Source organism: Pelecanus crispus, chromosome 10 (assembly GCF_030463565.1).
Source record: "Pelecanus crispus isolate bPelCri1 chromosome 10, bPelCri1.pri, whole genome shotgun sequence".
In the NCBI taxonomy this organism is placed as follows: Eukaryota; Metazoa; Chordata; class Aves; order Pelecaniformes; family Pelecanidae; genus Pelecanus; species Pelecanus crispus.
The window spans coordinates 26978604-26997837 of NC_134652.1; the positions used below are offsets into that span (position 1 = coordinate 26978604).

General features: G+C 37.7%; 1 protein-coding gene across 41 annotated transcripts in view; it reads right to left on the reverse strand.

The window, feature by feature from the left end:
* Window positions 1-19234, reverse strand: part of KCNMA1 (potassium calcium-activated channel subfamily M alpha 1) — a 528106-nt gene that overhangs the window by 264721 nt on the left and 244151 nt on the right. For all 41 annotated transcript variants that reach the window (XM_075717335.1, XM_075717316.1, XM_075717321.1 and 38 more), the window contains one exon: window positions 16437-16498. In XM_075717335.1, the coding sequence (XP_075573450.1) occupies window positions 16437-16498 (62 nt within the window). The remainder of the gene's footprint in view (window positions 1-16436; window positions 16499-19234) is intronic.

Here is a 19234-nt window from a genome sequence, read left to right on the forward strand (position 1 = left end):
CACCTCTCTGGGAAACCCCTTCCAGTGCCTCACCACCCTCATTGTAAAAAATTTCTTCCTTCTATCCAGTCTAAATCTATCCTCCTTTAGTTTAAAACCATTACTCCTTGTCCTGTCACAACAGGCCTTGCTAAAACGATTGTCCCCATCCTTCCTACAGGCCCCCTTTAAGTACTGAAAGGCCGCAACAAGGTCTCCCCGCAGCCTTCGCTTCTCCAGGCTGAACAACCCCAACTCCCTCAGCCTGGCCTCGTAGGAGAGGTGCTCCAGCCCTCGGATCATTTTTGTGGCCCTCCTCTGGACCCACTCCAGCAGTTCCATGTCCTTCTTGTGCTGAGGGCTCCAGAGCTGGACGCAGTACTCCAGGTGAGGTCTCACCAGAGCAGAGCAGAGGGGCAGAATCCCCTCCCTCGACCCGCTGGCCACGCTTCTTTTGGTGCAGCCCAGGATACGGTTGGCTTTCTGGGCTGCAGGCGCACATTGTTGGCTCATGTCCAGCTTTTCATCCACCAGTACCCCCAAGTCCTCCTCCACAGGGCTGCTCTCAATCCCTTCATCCCCCAGCCTGTATTAATACTGGGCATTGCCCCATCCCAGGTGCAGGACCTTGCACTTGGCCTTGTTGAACCTCATGAGGTTCACAGGGGCCCACCTCTCCAGCTTGTCCAGGTCCCTTTGGATGACAGCTCGTCCTTCTGGCGTGTCAGCTGCACCACTCAGCTTGGTGTCGTCTGCAAACTTGCTGAGGGTGCACTCGATCCCACTGTTTATGTCACTGATGAAGATATTAAACAGCACCGGTCCCAGTACGGACCCCTGAGGGACACCACTTGTCACTGGTCTCCGTGTGGACATCGAGCCATTGACCACGACCCTCTGGATGCAACCATCCAGCCAATTCCTTATCCACCAAACAGTCCACCCATCAAATCCATATCTCCCCAATTTAGAGAGAAGGATGTTGTGGGGGACTGTGTCAAAGGCCTTACAGAGGTCCAAACAGATGACATCCATTGCTTTTCCCTTGTCCACTGATGCAGTCACTCCTTCATAGAAAGCCACTAGGTTGGTCAGGCAGGACTTGCCCTTGGTGAAGCCGTGCCGGCTGTCTCCAATCACCTCCCTGTCCTCCATGTGCTTGAGCATAGCTTCTAGGAGGATCTGTTCCATGATCTTCCCACGCACAGAGGTGAGGCTGACAGGTTGGTAGTTCCCAGGGTCCTTCTTTCTTCCCTTTTAAAAATGGGCACAACATTCCCCTTCTTCCAGTCACCAGGGACTTCACCTGACTGCCATGACTTTTCAAATATCATGGGGAGTGGCTTGGCAACTACATCAGCCAGTTCCCTCAGGACTCTGGGGTGCATCTCATCAGGTCCCAGAGACGTATGTACATTTTTAAACAATTACATGTGAATAGAAAATTCCCTTTTTTTTTTGAGAAAACATTCGATTCAACAGGGTAACAAGAACAACACATATAAGTGATGCAGTATCTCTTAGGGCTATTAGCATCAGCTATCAGACTCGCATTGTCTAATGAATCTTACAGGTATCACACTGTCTCTAGCAAACTCCTGCAATTTTCTGAATTATAAGAATAATTATTTTAGGGATGTTGCAAAGAAACCAGCTTGCACAGAATCCGCTATTTCTAATGCTTATCAAGGTGCAGATCCTATGAGAAAAACAAGTCTGCAAATCTCCAGAAAAAAACATTGCATTGATTTTTTTTATTTGCCATCAAATTGTTCCACACAAGTGGCTGGCCCTCATTTTTGAGGCCAAATCACCCCCATCAGCACCGGATGAGTAAATATGCCACAGGCTAACAATTTTGCTAAAGAACAGAGTCTGCCCCACTCCCTCTAATTGCACCAGGTCTGATATGAGTAATAAAATCTTTATGAGTGTTAAAGTGAGCAAGATCTATTACAATGCAACAAATTGCCATTTTTAATATTAATCACATTTGTATTTTATGTTCTCTGTCTTATTGAGGCTTGCATAGGGTACCCTATCACATGTACCTTATGCTGAATACAGCTGATCATTTGAACACTGTTCTTTTGCAGCACTCTTCCTGTGCGCATTTCAAGCGCCTCACAAATAAAAGGATAACAATATTGTAATGCTCCATTACAGCTTTTCTTCTGTACACACTAGTCATATCTTACAATTCCCTTTGTGAAGCTGGTGTTCTGTTGGGTCTCAGAGGGTTTAAAAAAAAAAAAAAGGTGGGGGGGAGGCAGGGAAGAAAGAAAAAGGTGGGATAGTGACGTTCATTAAATTGCACCAGCTATCTAAGAAAGGCTCACAACGTCAGCACCATATGGAGAAGCAGGGGAAGCATGCAGGTATTCATGTTCACGTATATGGGATTTCCTTTTGCTTTTTCCAGTGTTGTTGGATTCCAGCTCAGGTATTTATGGAAGAGATAGCTCCCCCCCCCGCCCCCCCAGTTGCTTAATTAACATGGCATAGTTGGCCCTGTGACTCTGTCAGAAACGACATATGCGTCAAAAGCAGAATGGGTGTCCTTGCTGCAAGGAATTCTATTTTTAAGCAGAAATGACTCATCAACTACTGGGGTGTCCCAAAAGCTACAATTTGTCAAGCTGTCAGGACAAAAGGGAGGGGAAAAAAGGAAAAGAGGTTACATCTTTATTTGTATCCGTAGCCTGAAAAGCAGAGGGTAAAACACCGATTGTATGCTCAACTCCACTCTGAAGGGCAATCTTCTATGCAAGCCACGTTTCGACAATGGCTGTATGGTATTTGGTATTTTTAAAACCTCATCTGAGTTATCTCCTCTTTTATATTAGACAGATTTGTAAATTTGTTCAGTGGTAAGAATGCTGTTAATTCAGTGTGCACAACTAATTTGTCTACAAGGAAAGCAAGCACAGGATGAAATATTTGCAGATGCATTGTCAGATGCTTTAGGATGAAACAAAAAAATGCAGATATTCATTTGAAAAGAGGAAAAGATTCTAAGCTGTATATCAATTATATACTGGTATGGTTTTTAAAATAATTTAAAATGTAATTTAAGAATATGTTCTCACAGAAATATTGCAAACACATCAAGCAGCACTGTATGAGTTTATAAAACAGAGAAGTGAAACTGAGCGTGCTATAAACGTGATCTATACAGGTCTTCACACAAACTGACCTCCAAATTACTGCATACAGTAGGTGATGAAAATAAACACAGGACAGATTTCCTGACAACTTGTTCCAAATGAAAGCTACTGGAATCTAAGCTGCAATTAAATGCTAGTCTAAAATTTTTTTTAACCCATTATTTCTTAAGTTCAGGTCCAAGTCATTATTAAAAGAATATGTACATAAGTATAATGGTGTCAATAAACTTCTTATTTTATTGCTGCTGTATAGACAGTAAATTATTATTCAGACACAACCATGATTAGTAAATTGTAATTTAAGCCAGCAAGTAAGTTTGCTCTTCAGATGCAGCATAACATGTAGTGTTGTAACACAAATATTAAATATATTTTTAAAAATAAACATAATTTTACAAGACTAGTGAACCACAGAATGAGAAACTGAGAAGATCTATTGCAATCACGTCTTCATCCCATAGAAACACTGTATGATTATTCCCTGAAGCATGTTCTTCAGACTAATTTCAAGTGTCTAAGGGAGGAACATTTCATATTACTATCTATGGAAGACAAGGAAACTACTAGCAGTAGCTAGCATCAGTGCCTGCCTTTGATCAGAAAAGAAATGAATCAACATGGGTAGAAATTTTAAAAAGACATTGGTTCTGGGGTTTTGAGATAACTTTTACCACTCTGGTTTCACTGGCCTCACAGACCTATGAGTTAATGCAGAGATATGAATTGAGTATGGTATCAAAACTAATGCAAGATTTATGCAAGCAGGGCAGCAGAGGATAAAATACAGAATTTAAAACATATTTTAGATATACGGTTTTCTAGACACTCCTGATTACGCCTGACATCTGCTCTGAACCATCAGGTGAATGAAAGACTTTTCTCACTCTTCCACAAATCAAACTTTGAGTTCCTGCCCTATAAAAATTAATGGAATTTAGAGCAGATGGGGACAGTCTTCCTGAAACAGAGCTAGAAAGCAACCAAGTCTGCCAGGAATCAACTAGAAGCAGCTGTCAATTTCCAGTCCTTTATCACCCTGATGTTTAACCTGATGCATTTTGATTTCTCAGCAAACAAAAGCAGAAGGAATTCACTATGAAAGAAAGATGCAAGTTGGCATATGGGGGTGTTGAATACCAGCCAGTGGTATTCAAATGCCCTTTATCAATGGGCACTTGCTTGGACAAAAATTGCCAGGTCAGGCAACAATGTGTTATAGCCAAGCCACTGTCTTCCCCCCACCTCTTTAAGGAGCTCAGGTATCCCACATAAAGCATAACAGCATCCAAAAGCAAAACAAACAAACAAACAAAAGAATAAACCCCCTTTTTTTTCTTAAATACAGCAGAGACAAAAGAATTTGGCTCAAAAGCAGATTATAACATAGATGTGCAAACCTATGCTTTTAAACCTACTTACAAACAGCTCCAGAACCACCAATATAAACTTTCTTCTCATGAATGCCATTTGTCATGAGATGACAGAACTGACTTGCGACACAATAAGGGAAAAAAGAATTTTCTACCTATTGGTACTACACACTTGTTGGATTTGTTATTCATTTTCAGACAAGCTATAGAACGCTAACATCTAACATGAAATCCTCAGAAGCATTCCTGTGTGCCCACACACAGCCTCTGGATTAAAAAAAAAAAAAAAAAAAAAAATTCTCACTGATCAGCTACACTAAAAGACCAAACTCTTATCTGAGTAATTGTGACATTGAACCACAGAGTAACATGTTATGAAAAGTGAGTCTGGCCTGGGCCAGAAAGGATCACATATCTTCCTTGTGCTTGGATCCATTTCAGTCTTTTGAGAGTCTCTGAGTTTATCATCATAAATAATAAACTGTGTTATGAAAGGTGAGGGTGTTAAAAGTTAACTTTTTATCAAGAGTATTTTTTAGGCAAAAAATATTTTTGTGAGATTGAAATCCTATAGATACCCTTGCCACTCTGCAGGCTCAGATCCTCTGAGCAACAGTGGTCTTCATTTCCTTTCAGTGTCCCAGGCCACACAGTCACCTTTACATTACAGACGACGTAATAATCAGATAATCCAACATCCTACCACCAAGTACACGTACAACTGAGATACCAGGCATTTTATTTTCTTCAAAGCTCCTTTTGCAGAAAATTCCACAACCATTCTAGGTTATCTTTTCCAACATTTTACCACTGTCACAGCTATCAAACTTTCCTTAGAAAGATCCAAACTAAATCTGCAAAGTTGTAAATTATACAGATTTTATAGTTTCTCCAGACACCATGGAGATGACCTTTGGTTACCCTTGCATTTACATATTGGAATGGTGCTATGTCTGCCCTCCCTACATCACAAGGTGGAGGGTTTTTTTACTTCCCCAGGCTGAATGAGTCCTTTTCCAACAACCTAATTCCTTTAACTTATCTGTCACAAGCAGTTTCCTAAACTTTTCATTGTTCCTGTTTTTCTCCAGACTCTCTCGTTAGTTTGTCCGCATATTTCAGATATGATAGTGTAGAAAAAGAAACATGCTTTGAGGCCTTACCAGGGCTTAAGATATTCTACTGGTGTTAGTCTAGAAATTTCACTGCTGTGAACTTTTTGCTTTCCTCTCCACGAAAAATATGAAGCCAGGTTTTAGGTAAAATCCTGCTCCCTTGATAAAGCCTGGTTATGTAAATACAGCTAAGAAGCTATTCAAATTAGGCAACACTTAATTTAGAGCTGAACTTCCTCCATTCATCCTTAAAAGTTAAACTAGAGAGAGCAACATGTGCCCTCCTGCAAACATGCCAGTGATACAGATTTTTGTCCATATCAAAACAAAATTTCTGGCTATTCAGTACAAATTGGAGAAGGAAAAACTAATGGCAAAGTGCTTCAAAAAAACATTAGCAAATTCCATCTAGCCCCTAAAAAAAAGGATCCAATTCTTGAAATACAATACTCCCATTTGTCCAGCTAATATTCTAAGAGATGCTGAAAATTTAAACCATACAAGAATTGCCTCATGAAAAATGAGGACTTAGCTTCTTGAAGATCAAACTCCTCAGCTTGCTATGTTCAGTATAAACACCATTAATTCAAGTGACAGATGTTTACATAGAGGTCTATCTGGCAACATTTTCATACAAATAAAGTAACTAAATATCACTGCATGTATAATGTTTTGTTATTTAAAATTACTGACTTATTTTTGGAATAACAAAATGGTGCAAGCTTGAACTTCAGTGATTCCTTAGCATGCAACTGGCTGCAGCTGGAAAGCAGCTTTGCAGAAAAGGACCTGAGGGTCCTGGTGTACAAGGTAAATATAAGCCAGCAATGTGCCCTTGGAGTAAAGAAGGTCAGCAGCACCCTGGGCTGCATCAGGAAATGCGTGTCCAGCACGGAGACATAGACATATGGGAGTGAGACCAGTGAAGGGCCACAAAGATGATTAAAGGACTGGAGCACTATCATGTGAGAGGGCTGAAAGAGCTTGGGACTATTTTGTCTGGAAAAGAGAAAGCTCAGCAGGATCTTACCAACACAGAATCATAGAATCATTTAGGTTGGAAAAGACGTTTAAGATCATCCAGTCCAACCATTAACCTAACTTTACCAAGTCTACCACTAAGCCAATTAAGGGTAGAAACATGTATAAATACCTGACGGAGCCTCCTTTAGGAGTAAAGAAAACAGAGACAGACTCTTCTCAGTGATATCCAATGACAGGACAAGAGGAAATTACATTAGCTGAAATACATGGAACTCTAATTAAACATAAGAAAAAACCCCCACATTTGACCGTGAGGGTGATCAAACTCCAGAAGAGGTTGCTCAGAGAGACTGTGGAACCTCCATCCTTGGAGATATTCACAACCCTACTGGGGACAGTCCTGAGCAACCTGGTGTAGGTAACCCTGCTTGAAGCAGAACAGTTGGACTAAATCTCTTGAGGTCCCTTCCAATCTCAACAATTCAGAGATTCTGCATCAAGACAGCTGAAATGAAGTTACATGGTAAAATATAAGCTGGTTATTAAAATACTGAAAACAAAACAAATAGAAGATGATAATGGCTTGTTTCCAGAACTGCATATACAAAACAGATGTGATTTATGCTACAAATTGATTTTTTAATTTCTCTTTTTTTAGATGTTTTCCAGAAATTTTGACCTTACTGAAGTGTTTTACAAGGCCTAACACTTCAGAAAATGTATCCCATTGCAATTTATCACATCATCAAGGTTGTGTATCATGATTAATAAGGATTTCTGTATAATATCAAGGACTAAAAACAGTAATCAAATATTTCCCCAGAGCTTGATTTGCCAATTATTATAGAAGGAAACTTTTTTTTTGCCATTTTATCTGAAACTCATTCATGTTATTTCTCATTTAATTCATTTACAACAATTAATTTTGACCATTGAGCAAACACAATCTACTGGCACTGATTAATAGAAACATCATTGCATTGTTTTGTCTGGAGAAAACAGGACATTTCCATATTGCCTACCCAGTGATTATGTACAACTAGTGAAAACCATTGTAATCCAATGTTGATTCATCAATATGATAAACACATACAGCGGAATTATCTCTATCTATGATTGTAATCTAGCTGAAGAGTACTAGAAAGTTTTATGAAGGAGTTTTACAATCTTCCTCAACTCTTAAGTAGATTGGAAGAGTTATTCAGGTAGTGTTTTACTAACTTTATCTGCATATAATTTACTAAACTCGAGCTCTCTGAGCATGTCAGAGAACAAATGCAAACATTGAGCTAAGCTATGGATAGCTCATAAAACATGCATCTAATTTTGACAGGTATTCCTAACTACATCGAACTTTTTTTTAATAATTCAGGAAAGATAGCACCTATAATGATTGGTTGCTGTATCTCAAGGGACAGATTTCTACCAACAAATCTAGAAAACGTACAATCATACCTAATGCCTTTGTCCTAGACAGCTAAGCGCATACTAACACATGGAGGATAATTCTTGGGGTTTTTTCCCCCGCATTGTGGCCTGTTTCTTTTGCTTTTTGCCTTATAATAATCACATCACTGTTGTTGCTGGATTTCATTCATAATTAACACCATCTGTACCTAACAAAGGCCTTCCCTCTTTCTGGTATTCAATTGCCTGCAGAGGCCTTGCATTGCATTGCGTACCCACCTGGCTTCAACTGTAGCATGCTATTATGAATGCAATGAACCTTAGCTATGGACATTTTCCCATTAAACTTTGCAGAGGAATGAAGAAAATTAATGTTCATTGCCACAAATAAGGCTTCCTTCTGCAAATCACTTTTCATAGAATCATAGAATCGTTTAGGTTGGAAAAGACCTTTAAGATCATCCAGTCCAACCATTAACCTACACTACCAAGTCTACTCTAAGCCAATCAAGGGTAGACTAGACTAAACCATGTCCCGAAGTGCCACATCTACCCATTTTTTGAACACAAATTCAAATTTCAATTAAACCAACAATGGTGTACACTCAGTTATCAGTTATCTATTACAAACTCAGTAAAGATAAAATTAGCCCTTCCTTACGACTGATAATATTATTTAATGCTGCATCAGTTTAAAGGGTGCTGACAGCGTCTTTATAAACCACACATTTTGTCATTTGCCAAGAATCAGCAGTAGGAACAGCTGAAGTTACGTTTCTGTTATAATAGTAAAAACCAGGTGACTTTAAAGCAATGACTTGAGAGAAATTCATTTACATATTTAACCTAAATTGTCTTTACATCAGAAAATGATACCTATCACTGTTTGACTATTGAGCAGTTAATAAAACTAAGAGTTATTTTTAGGAATTAACTCTTTATTTTTCCCTCTTTTTGTAATGGAGAGGTGAGGAGAACAAATCCAACTGGATTTACTTCAGCATGGGACAAAATTTATCAGCTCACAGAAATGGCCAGAAATTGCTGCAGTATTAACAAAATTAAAATAAACAAAAAAATTAAAATTGACAAGGTACCATAGGGGATTTGGACAGTTTGTATGAGACTGACTATATTATTTCCCAAGAATTCTCATTATGGAGGGAACAATATCATCTAACAACATTTCCTTGAACCAGATCCCAGAATTTAAAGTCAGCTTCTTCATCTCTATTCATACAGCATGAAAAAATGTCCATATTTTAACTCTAATGTGTACTTAAAGTATGAAGGAATGCTCCAGTGGCCACTTAGTGTGGGTTAATGAGTGTATTATGACAAAGAGTTTTATAAACATAACTAAGATATTTTTGCATGAGTAAATCTCACTATAAGTAGGAAGGGTTGACACAAAGCTTAGTGTTATTTAAGCCCTACTTACTTAATCCCTCAAATATGAAGACTGCTATGTTATGGGGAATCTGTACACGCTCAAAATACTGGTAAATGCAATACTTAAAGAGCATAGGAGCCTGAACTGCATGGGATGTCCTCAGCAAAATGATACAGCATAGCTCTAGAACTGTTTACTGAAGCAGAAAACAGCATTCTTTTAAAATTGCAAGACATGAATGTAAAAGAAAAATACATTTACAACAACAAAAAAATGAATCAAACTGTATACTGAAGCTTATAATAAAATTTATCAGAATATTTTGTGAAATAACAAAATCAAAGATCAAAACACTGAACTTTCTCCAAGAACTGTGTTTCTGATCATGTTAGACACATCTTAATTTTTTTTACATCAGGCCACTGGGATTCATTCGAAACTCAGTTGTAGCAGCATTGACTTGTTTGATTTACAACTGAAATGTCAATTGCTTTTTCCCCTAAGGGCCATGAAACTGAGAAAGAGTCATCAAAATGTACTGCAGACTAGCCCAGGTGATGTGGAAAAGCTGACTGATTTGTAATGAAAATACGAGACAGGTATCTAAAAATACTTGATTTTTGGTGTTTACACAGACGTACTGAACTACTCAGTTAAACTTCATACTGCAGACATATCTGTAAAAGGGGTAACACAGCCTAAACAAATGAGAAAGATGTGATTTCTGGGCAGTGACAGTCTGTAACAGATTTAAATAAGTAATCCTCATCAGGCTTGTGGTATTTCTATAGAACATTTTGCTGTGTTAAATCAAATGTCTTTCACAAGGCAAAATGGCAGTAGTAGCAAACAAGCAGCAAAGACGAACATGGTACACAATCACAACTTGCCCTCAAATATTCCCCACAGAATAACAGACTTCATAAGGACTTGAATTCAAGTGGCACTTTGGGGGGGGGGTGGGGGGGTGGGGGGGGGGGGGGGGAGGGAAGGGGGAAATATCTTGCTAGTAAAACATTCCAAGAGAACTTGCTATGACACTTTTCTCCTTGTCTGTCAGACAGGAAATTCCTCAACTAGAGTATTTGTTTCCAGTGCATCCTTCCTAATCTATTCCCATACAATGGCAAAAAACCAGTGTGAATCCTCCAAAGCAAGAAACCAGACTTTTTGTTTTGCATTGTTTTGTTAAGCAATTTCTAGTATAGCATCTCTGACATCTGTTTCCAGCTAATATTGCTACTAAGCAAGCAATTAACAAAGATTTGCTTCACTCTAAATAATAAAGACAAGACCAAAAAACTGAACTGAAAGGCACCACAGGAGACAGATGAAGCTCAAGAAAACTATTCCAGAAGGAAATTACGATCCTTTCTAAAAGTCATCCAAACATAGAACAGAATACAAGAATACAATTACTGTGTCATTAAGCAAGAATGCATTTTTTTTGCAGTCAAACATGTATGTGGATACTTTTTATATATATTCAATAAAAGCTGGACAAAAGAATGAATAATGATGCACTAGTCATAATGTCAGTAGTTAAGCTGCAGACATGAAAAAGTAGCTTAACAATTAAAGATGTTTTCTTTTTTTCTTATAAAATTATTTGATTAATGTTTGAAATTAACTTTGTGGTTCATTGTCAAAGAACACTACCTCAAAAACTACATCCCAGAACAGAGCTGTAAAGATAATTAATGTGCTCAATTAAAAGTGTGTTTTAAATTGCATTATCCCATATTTATCAGAGATTAATTCACAATTAATGCAATCCCAAATGGCCCAAGCTCTTACACTACCCACAGAGTAGAGGATGATCAGTGTCAATCAAACCTTAGTTGTGGTGGCTAAAAGTACATCGTTGTGCTCTCTCTCCTGTCACAGCATTGATGAAAGATGTATGGAGATGAGGAGGATATGTAGGGTATTTTCTGATAGTTTTAGAAACTTGGAAAGCTTTAAGGAAAGTCTAGAATAGACAAATTTGCAAAAAGCACAAAGCTCATTTTTTAAAAAATTATTTTAGAAATCAAGCTAAGACTCAGAGTAAGGGCATTTTCCTTATGGCATACTTAAGACAAACTTCGCAGTTTTACATCTGGGCACTGTTCAGGTTCCCTGGAGATCAGATGTACACAAATGGGATTTTACACTATCCATATGCAAAAGTAGGAAGTACCTCTGAAATCATCTCAGATATATAGAAAATAAAAAAGTAGAGTTGTCTACAAGTTTAACTTTTTTATTTTCCACATATAAAAAGAAATAAAGCTGTCTGATTAAGAATGCAACAGTTGAGACTAAGCTCAGGGCTCAGCATGAACCTATATGTCTGTGTGTATATTTGTATAAATCTTCCTATTCACAGTGCCACTGTTATTCTTAGATCCAGCTGTTTTACACCCACTGCCAGATGGCACTTTTATGTACAATTCTAATCAAGCACAATATGTGACACAGTAATGGAAAAAATTAGCTATTTGGAATAACTACACTGGTACCTCTGAAAATACAAACTCCAAAAAGCTAATCTGAAAACCACATGTGAGTAGAACATATAAACCAAGCTGTGAGAGTTTTTATGTTTTCACCTTGCCATTGATGGGCTCTAATGTTTCTATATTGACATCAGTTTTTAGTGAAGGGACTCCAATAAATGAGGTAAACTTCAAGAGACAGGACAGTAATAACTGGTCATTAGAAAGCAAGCTCTTTGGCAAAAAAATTAAATTTCTGTGCCTGAAAAGCAGAGCTTGTATCTATGGTTGCATATCACACTGTATTACACCCCAGAAGAGAAAACAGAACCAGAGTAGAAAAGGACACACATCATAAACAGTTTCCATGCTATTGCCATTACAAGAAATAGAAAACGGGAGCCCTGAGTTACCAGTTTAGTGGGAAACCGACTTCTCTGATAGTGCTTTTACTGACCGTGCCTGACGATGATCATAGTAAGCAAATATTATTTTCTCCTCTATTCGAGTCACTAATTCAGTACGATATGCAGAGGTCAGGATGACAAAATGGAAATGAAAACAGGCAATTCATCTTTAATGCCTATGTAAATAAAACTCGGAGAAGTACTTCTATATCTATTTGTTAAAACACCTTTTACATGCAGAAAAATAAACAGAAATGGACACAGTACAGAAGAAGGTTGTGAAAATTACTTATAAAAAAGCATGGAAAATGAAAAAGTATTGGCAGACATTGAGCTCTCTATTCTACTGCAGCACACTCAGCAGACTCTAGAGAACCATCTAAAGAGTGCAGATCAAGTCAGATTTTCCTCTTGAGAACAAAGGATAATTCCATTATTTCCTTACCTTGAAGAATTAAGTGATGAAAAATTTTAAAAGAAACAAATTCAAAAAAGAACTATCATTAGGATATATGATGCTATTCTGTACTAAAGTAGATCACTTTCTTAATCAAAACTCTTCTAAGTAACTGCTTATGACTTCTTCTTTGAATGTTCTGATTTTATTCAAACTAAAAATGGAAGTCAGACATTAAAGTGAATAAATCTCTAAAAATAAAACTAATTATTTGGTTATTTGTTACCTGAAGATTAAAATAATTATGTGGGTGATATTATAATATCTCTTTGACAAATGTTTCACGTTTAACTGCTAATTCCAGTATTGAAAAATATCATTGTCCAAGAAAACTGTCTTATGATTGAGATTCTACAAATAAAGGAAGGAAGGCCTCTAGTCCTTAGTAATAAGTGAAACATTTCCTACCAGGATGTGACTGGATTTAATTGACAGGGATGCCAAGATAGTAATTTCTCTGCTAAATAAGTTCCCAGTTTAAGGACTGAAATCTTCCACTAGTTGCTACCATGCATCACTGGAAGTGTACATATTCAGTTTAAAGAAAAGTGTTCTGTATACATCTTTTGTTTAGAACCTTTCTTAAAAGGTAGTTAACTACTGCGTTTTACTAAGAAAAGTCAATTCAGATCAAAGCAGATGTACTGGATCACAGCTGTGCTCATATTTTGTAATGGAGTATGATGCAGAGATCCCTAAGTTTGTGCCAGAACCAGAATTAGTACAGACCTATTGTATAGCAACACAAAGCTGCTTAATTGGCCCTGCTCAGATGTAGAACTAACTGGTATGGAGGCTACTGTGTTGATGAAGCTGCACTATTTTCTGACCTCAGATCCCTCCAAATAGCATTGCACTGGACATACCATTTCATCTGGTACTAGTCAGGGAGAGTGTCTGTTAGAGTGATGAACTGGGTAGCATAGAAATGCTCACAGCTGTGATGGCATTCATTTTGCCTCCAGTCACCTTCCTTGTACCACAAATGTAGCAGAGGGAGCAATGGGTAGTAGCTTCAGTATGAGCCTTATTGACTTCCTCAGTGTATTCCACTGGAACTAATCATGGTACATATCCTTGCCTGACAAAACTCAGTGGTCTTCCCACTCTTTCCCCTTCTTTCACCATCTAAGAAAGCAATGCTGTTATTCCCATCTTTCTTGATGCCCCTTATGTATGAAGTCATGTAGGATTCCTTTGTGGACATACCTGCCATTGCATCTGCTACTAACAGATTAAGAGCCTTGGATTAACAGATCACTAGCATTTTTTTTTAGACAAATATTTACACTAGTACTCTTCAGCTTTGGATTGAAGACATGATTTTTGTCGCTCTATGTGTCAGATCAAATGACAACTCAGTGTCCATGGCACAGGTGGAATACAACAGCTACAGAATGCATTGTCAAGGGAAAGCACACAATGGTATACATCACTATCTGTCTGGCGTGCACGCAAGATCCTGTTTGTCTCCACTGCTCCTGGCCAAGCCTTAGTCCCTGTTGTTCCAGATTTTTTTGAGGATATCACAAGCCCTCCTCTCATCACACCTTCACCATTTCCCATTTGATCAAATTCTGAAAGGAATTACTTTTACTAATCATGCACTTGGGGATCTTAGATAGACTGATATTTCACTACATTTGATTCTCCATTGCTGAAATGGATGTCAGATCAGCTGCTAATACAGAATAAAGCAGAATTTTTCACTTCAGGGAAGTATCTGGGGAGTTTCTAACCTCAATTAAACTACTAATGAGTATTTACAAAAAAAAAAACCAGACAGACAGACAAAGATGTATGTGTAAGAAGTGTGACAAGAAAGTAGGGTAAGAGAGAAGGAGGAGAAAACAAAGGAAAAGTATGCAAGTAGAGTACATTAACTTGAGGTTGCTCAATTTGCTTGAATTTAAACTGCAGCCGGGAGTTAAACTTTGGCTGAAAACCCAGAGAAACCTACAGTTAAAACACTTTTCTATCCCCATTAACAGAGCAGCCAGTAAGCTGGTAGCAGTACATGGATTAGGTGGCCCACAGAAAGCTTAAGAACCCCAGAGAAATCTCCCATGTTGTCAGTTTTGCTCTACTTGAGGAAAACAATCAAACAAAGGCTTCCAGAATGCAGTGCCTAAAAATCATTATATAATCCATTAGTTTCACAAAAGACAACTGCCCTGACAAATAGCTCTGTTTTGTTGGCCTGAAATTGAAACGTAATTGGAAACAGGTTTTATTCTATTCAACACTTTTGGCTTGGATATGTTGGGCACCCAGAAGCTTTGCCATTGTGCTTTAAAAAGTTTTTTAAAAGATCTTCAGAAAAGCACCACCTTATGTGCTTCAGTGGTGACATATTAAAGAAAAATTTGCTAAAATTAATGAGAACACTCACTTCAATGTTAGAAGAAAAAGTATTGTCCTCACTTCAAGGGAACTCAAGACAGAACTTGAGTTTTCCCACCACTTGGCTCCTCTCCTCAAAGAAAATCTCTCAGTGATTTATGTTATGCTTGACACACCTGGGCTACAAAGGCATGGCTTGAAACTCACACGCTGTCGAGCAGACATCCATGTATTCAAGAACACCTTTTTCCAGTGTTGCCACCTACCTAAATATCAGTATGTACAGATGTCTACAGTGAAATGTCTAACTTTCTGAGTCACATAAGTATTGTTTTAGAACATAACCACTGCCATTACACAGACAGTTAGGCTGGCTCACATGGAGTCACTCCAGCATACTGTCTTAACCATTGCAGTAATGGCAAGCCTAAAACTAGTTTAGAGAAAAGCAGCAAATATGTAGTCCTAGAGCTTTAAAATGCTATTGATACTTCAGAATATCAACCTCCCAAAATCATAGAATCATAGAAATAACTGGATTCAACAGAATAATATTCTATTAAGTGCCTTTTTATTGCTTTCTTCTGTGTTAGGCTACCAATTTGCCTGTTACAGCACTGACAGTGTTCAGCTTGATATGAAAACAAGGGTGGAGTATGAGTGATATCAAAGAAAGGTTATTCCTAGTTACACTGGTTTGCATCAAACCATCACGTACCACAAAAGGTCAGGAAGAAACTTTCTATTGCCTGGCCAAACCTACAACATAATATGATAATGTTGGTGTAAATCTAAAAAATACTGAGATGCTTTGCAGATTTTTACTGGCTCACTGTATCTTGGGAGAAATCTATCAAACCCAAGAGTTGGAAATCTGAACAGATATGCAAGATATAATGGCTCATAGTGTCTAATTCATTCAGTTTTTCAGAAGTGTTCCCGTCAGTCTCCTAAGACACTTTTTTCCTCCTGCAAACTAATTTTTTGGCAAATATTTTTCCCCTGTATTTCTTAGCCTAGTCTTGAATTTCAAAGATTCTACATATGCCCAATGAACACAAAAACGGTAATTTTGCAACATTATGTATAATCTCAATGCAAAAAAAGTAGTTTTTCTCTCCATTCTACGGATCCAATGTGGCTGTGTTCCGTCTAGTTTATATAAGATCTTTCTCCCATTCTTGAGTTATTTTGGTAGACCATGCACTATTATAAAGTTCTTCACACTCAGGCAATGAGACCAAGCACTGATTTGAAGTAGATGAATGGAGCAATTTAAAGATGTATAATTGCTGCAGGAAAGGAGGGAAAGGAAAATATACTAGAATACTCACTTTGACGAATCTATGAAGTATATTACAAGAGCACCAATACTAAGAGCGAAGACTAAGACAACCTACAAAAGAAAAGAAAAGAGTCATTATTTAACAGTGTTAAAGTGAAATATTTATTCTTTTACACACAGAAAAGACAAGGTAAATAAATCATAAACTAGTATTTTTTTATTTCAGCTGTTGTTTTCTTTAGAAAGCTACTCCTACTTTAATTTCAAACACTATTATCATGGAATGCTTTCTTGCATTGAAAGAGATATAAACAAGCTGAATCCTAGCTCAGGGAAACCCAGCATACGATTAGGTCCTAGATCCTAACCTCTGCTAAACTCTATTCTTTAATTTCAAATGGCAAGCAGTCCTACCACATGGAATTCAAAACACACTATAGCTTTATCAGACCTGTCCTTCAGGACTGCAGTAAGTTTCTGCTCATTGGTAGGTAAACCAAGAGTAATGACAGATTAGACTGAATATCATTTATATACATGGTTATAAAATCCAGAGGATAAGTGTAAGGCTTTGTAAAAATATGTATTTACTCTTCACTCCTGTCCACTGAGACTATAGTTAACTTTCAAACAGGTTAAAACAATAGCTTGATACGATGAATACATACCCCTAGCACCTTGTAGTCCCAATGTTTTCCCCCCTGTAAATCTGTTGAAGTTTTTGGACCAAATCATTTTGTTAGGTCTAGCATCCAGCCCTTATTAACAAGGTAGAACTTGCTTTTCTGGCTAGTGCAGCAGAAGCTGTATTAATCATATCTCTGTCTCTAATTTCTCTATTCTAAACATAAAGCTAAAACAATTGTCTGTTCTACTGGCTCCCAAAGATTCTCCAACGTTGTGGGAAGATTTAGTTTCACATCCTACTCAAAGTAGGTCTGCATCTACACAGGACAGCATAACTGAAATTTCTGCACTCAAATTTTGGCTTGAAGAATCATGAAGTTCACAACAGTTTGTGTAAGCATTGTGACTTAGATTTCTGATATCCTTACTCTAAGTTTCTGTCTCTTGACCAATGCCATCCACCAGGTAATTTGGAATCTGAAAACATGAACCCAATAAACTATTTTTTGTATCTTAGAATACAATTCTTCTGGAAGAAATCAGAAAAGATTCCTGTCTGCTGCACTGAGGATGGGAAAATTGTGTCTCCTGCAACTCGTCTGATCTACTGGTCTACAGAGTCAAAACAAAATGTCCCTTAGTCTTCTGGCAGGCACATCTCAAGTAGCCGCTTAGAAGTAACACCCCTTAAAATAAACCCAGAGAACTGATCGCTCAGGATTGGGTAAACCAGGGTACTAAGGGGACATGCAGCTCCTCAAACTGCCAGTTAAAATACAATTTCTTAGGTCAGAAGTGGCTAAAATTTAAGACACTATCTAAACAACTGCATGTGTGAAATAAACTAGTGGTGTCATTCCAGTTCTGACTGAGCAGATTTACTAATCTGTAAGAATTCATAACTAATGCATACTACCACCACTATTGCTACTTTTGTTGGCAATCTCAATTGTTCAAGCCACATATGAGCACTGGAACAAAAATGTCTTCATTCAATACAGGCTTCAGACCTTTTTCTGAAACTGCCGTATTAGAAAGTAGCCTGACAGTCACAGTGCAAGCAATACAAGGGAATGTGCAATGTGTTAATTCTAAGTAGACTTACTGAAACAACAATGTAGAAGTTTCTCTGCTCTCAGCTATCACTCAATGCTGTAATGGCAGTATCTGAAGCAAGGTATAATTATATAACCAAACTCTGTAGCTCTGCAGGGCCAAAATCAAACATGCACATATTTTCCAATAAAAGAAACAAAGTCATTAATTTCTTAATATCATGTAATCACTACAACTTGTTAAAAAAATTCTATTCAACTGAAAGTTTAAATTAATTTTTCATACCTTTTAGATCTTGCTGACCATAACTTTTTGCTTTGTGAATGTCTGAGAAAGAGTATTTTGCCTGAGTAGAAGTACCTGTTGTCTTATCTGACGCATTATCAACCAAATCAGTGAGATCTGTCAGTCAAATGCAAGGACTGAAGCATGAAACTCTTCAAATAACATTTTTACTACCTAAGTCTAAGATAATGTTAACATCTAGAGTTTGAATCTTCTTTCATTAAACTACATTATTGATCAGATGTGGACAGGTGTTGCAAGGTGAAATAAGCTATTAAATCCGTATCACCTGGTAAGAGTCTCACCATCTCATAAGAAACTAATGTGGTGAATAGAACTTGTGGATTGTCACCTGGCAATAACCCCCAAATTATGATTAGCAGTGATCCCAAGGCCTGTTCTTCTCTGAATTAAGTTACTGGGAATCAAATTGATTGCGCACACCCTGTCCCACCCCTTGCAGTATTCCAAGCCACACACAGTCACAGTTTGGATCTCAATCAAATCTGCTCTGTTGCCTAGCTCTAGAATTATTTATTATCAATACATTTCAAGGGAAGTCTTTATGTATTTTTTTTAAATAACAGAGTTAACCAAGGTGCTGGGTTCTGGGAACACATTGTTTATATTTTTGGTGAAAATTTTTATTTGACCCAGATGAGTTTTAAAAAAAGGTATTCAATCTTAAGTGCTTTAAAGTCAAGTATTAATGATGATATTTTAGCCTACATTCTGTGGAATTGTTTCTATACTAGTAACACCACCAAAACCACTATTAAATACAGGTATCTCCTTAAAAAAAAAAAAAAACCAAACCAAACTACAACCCCAAAACCAAAGCAAACCAAAAAAATCAACCCCCAAAAAACCCAAAATCAA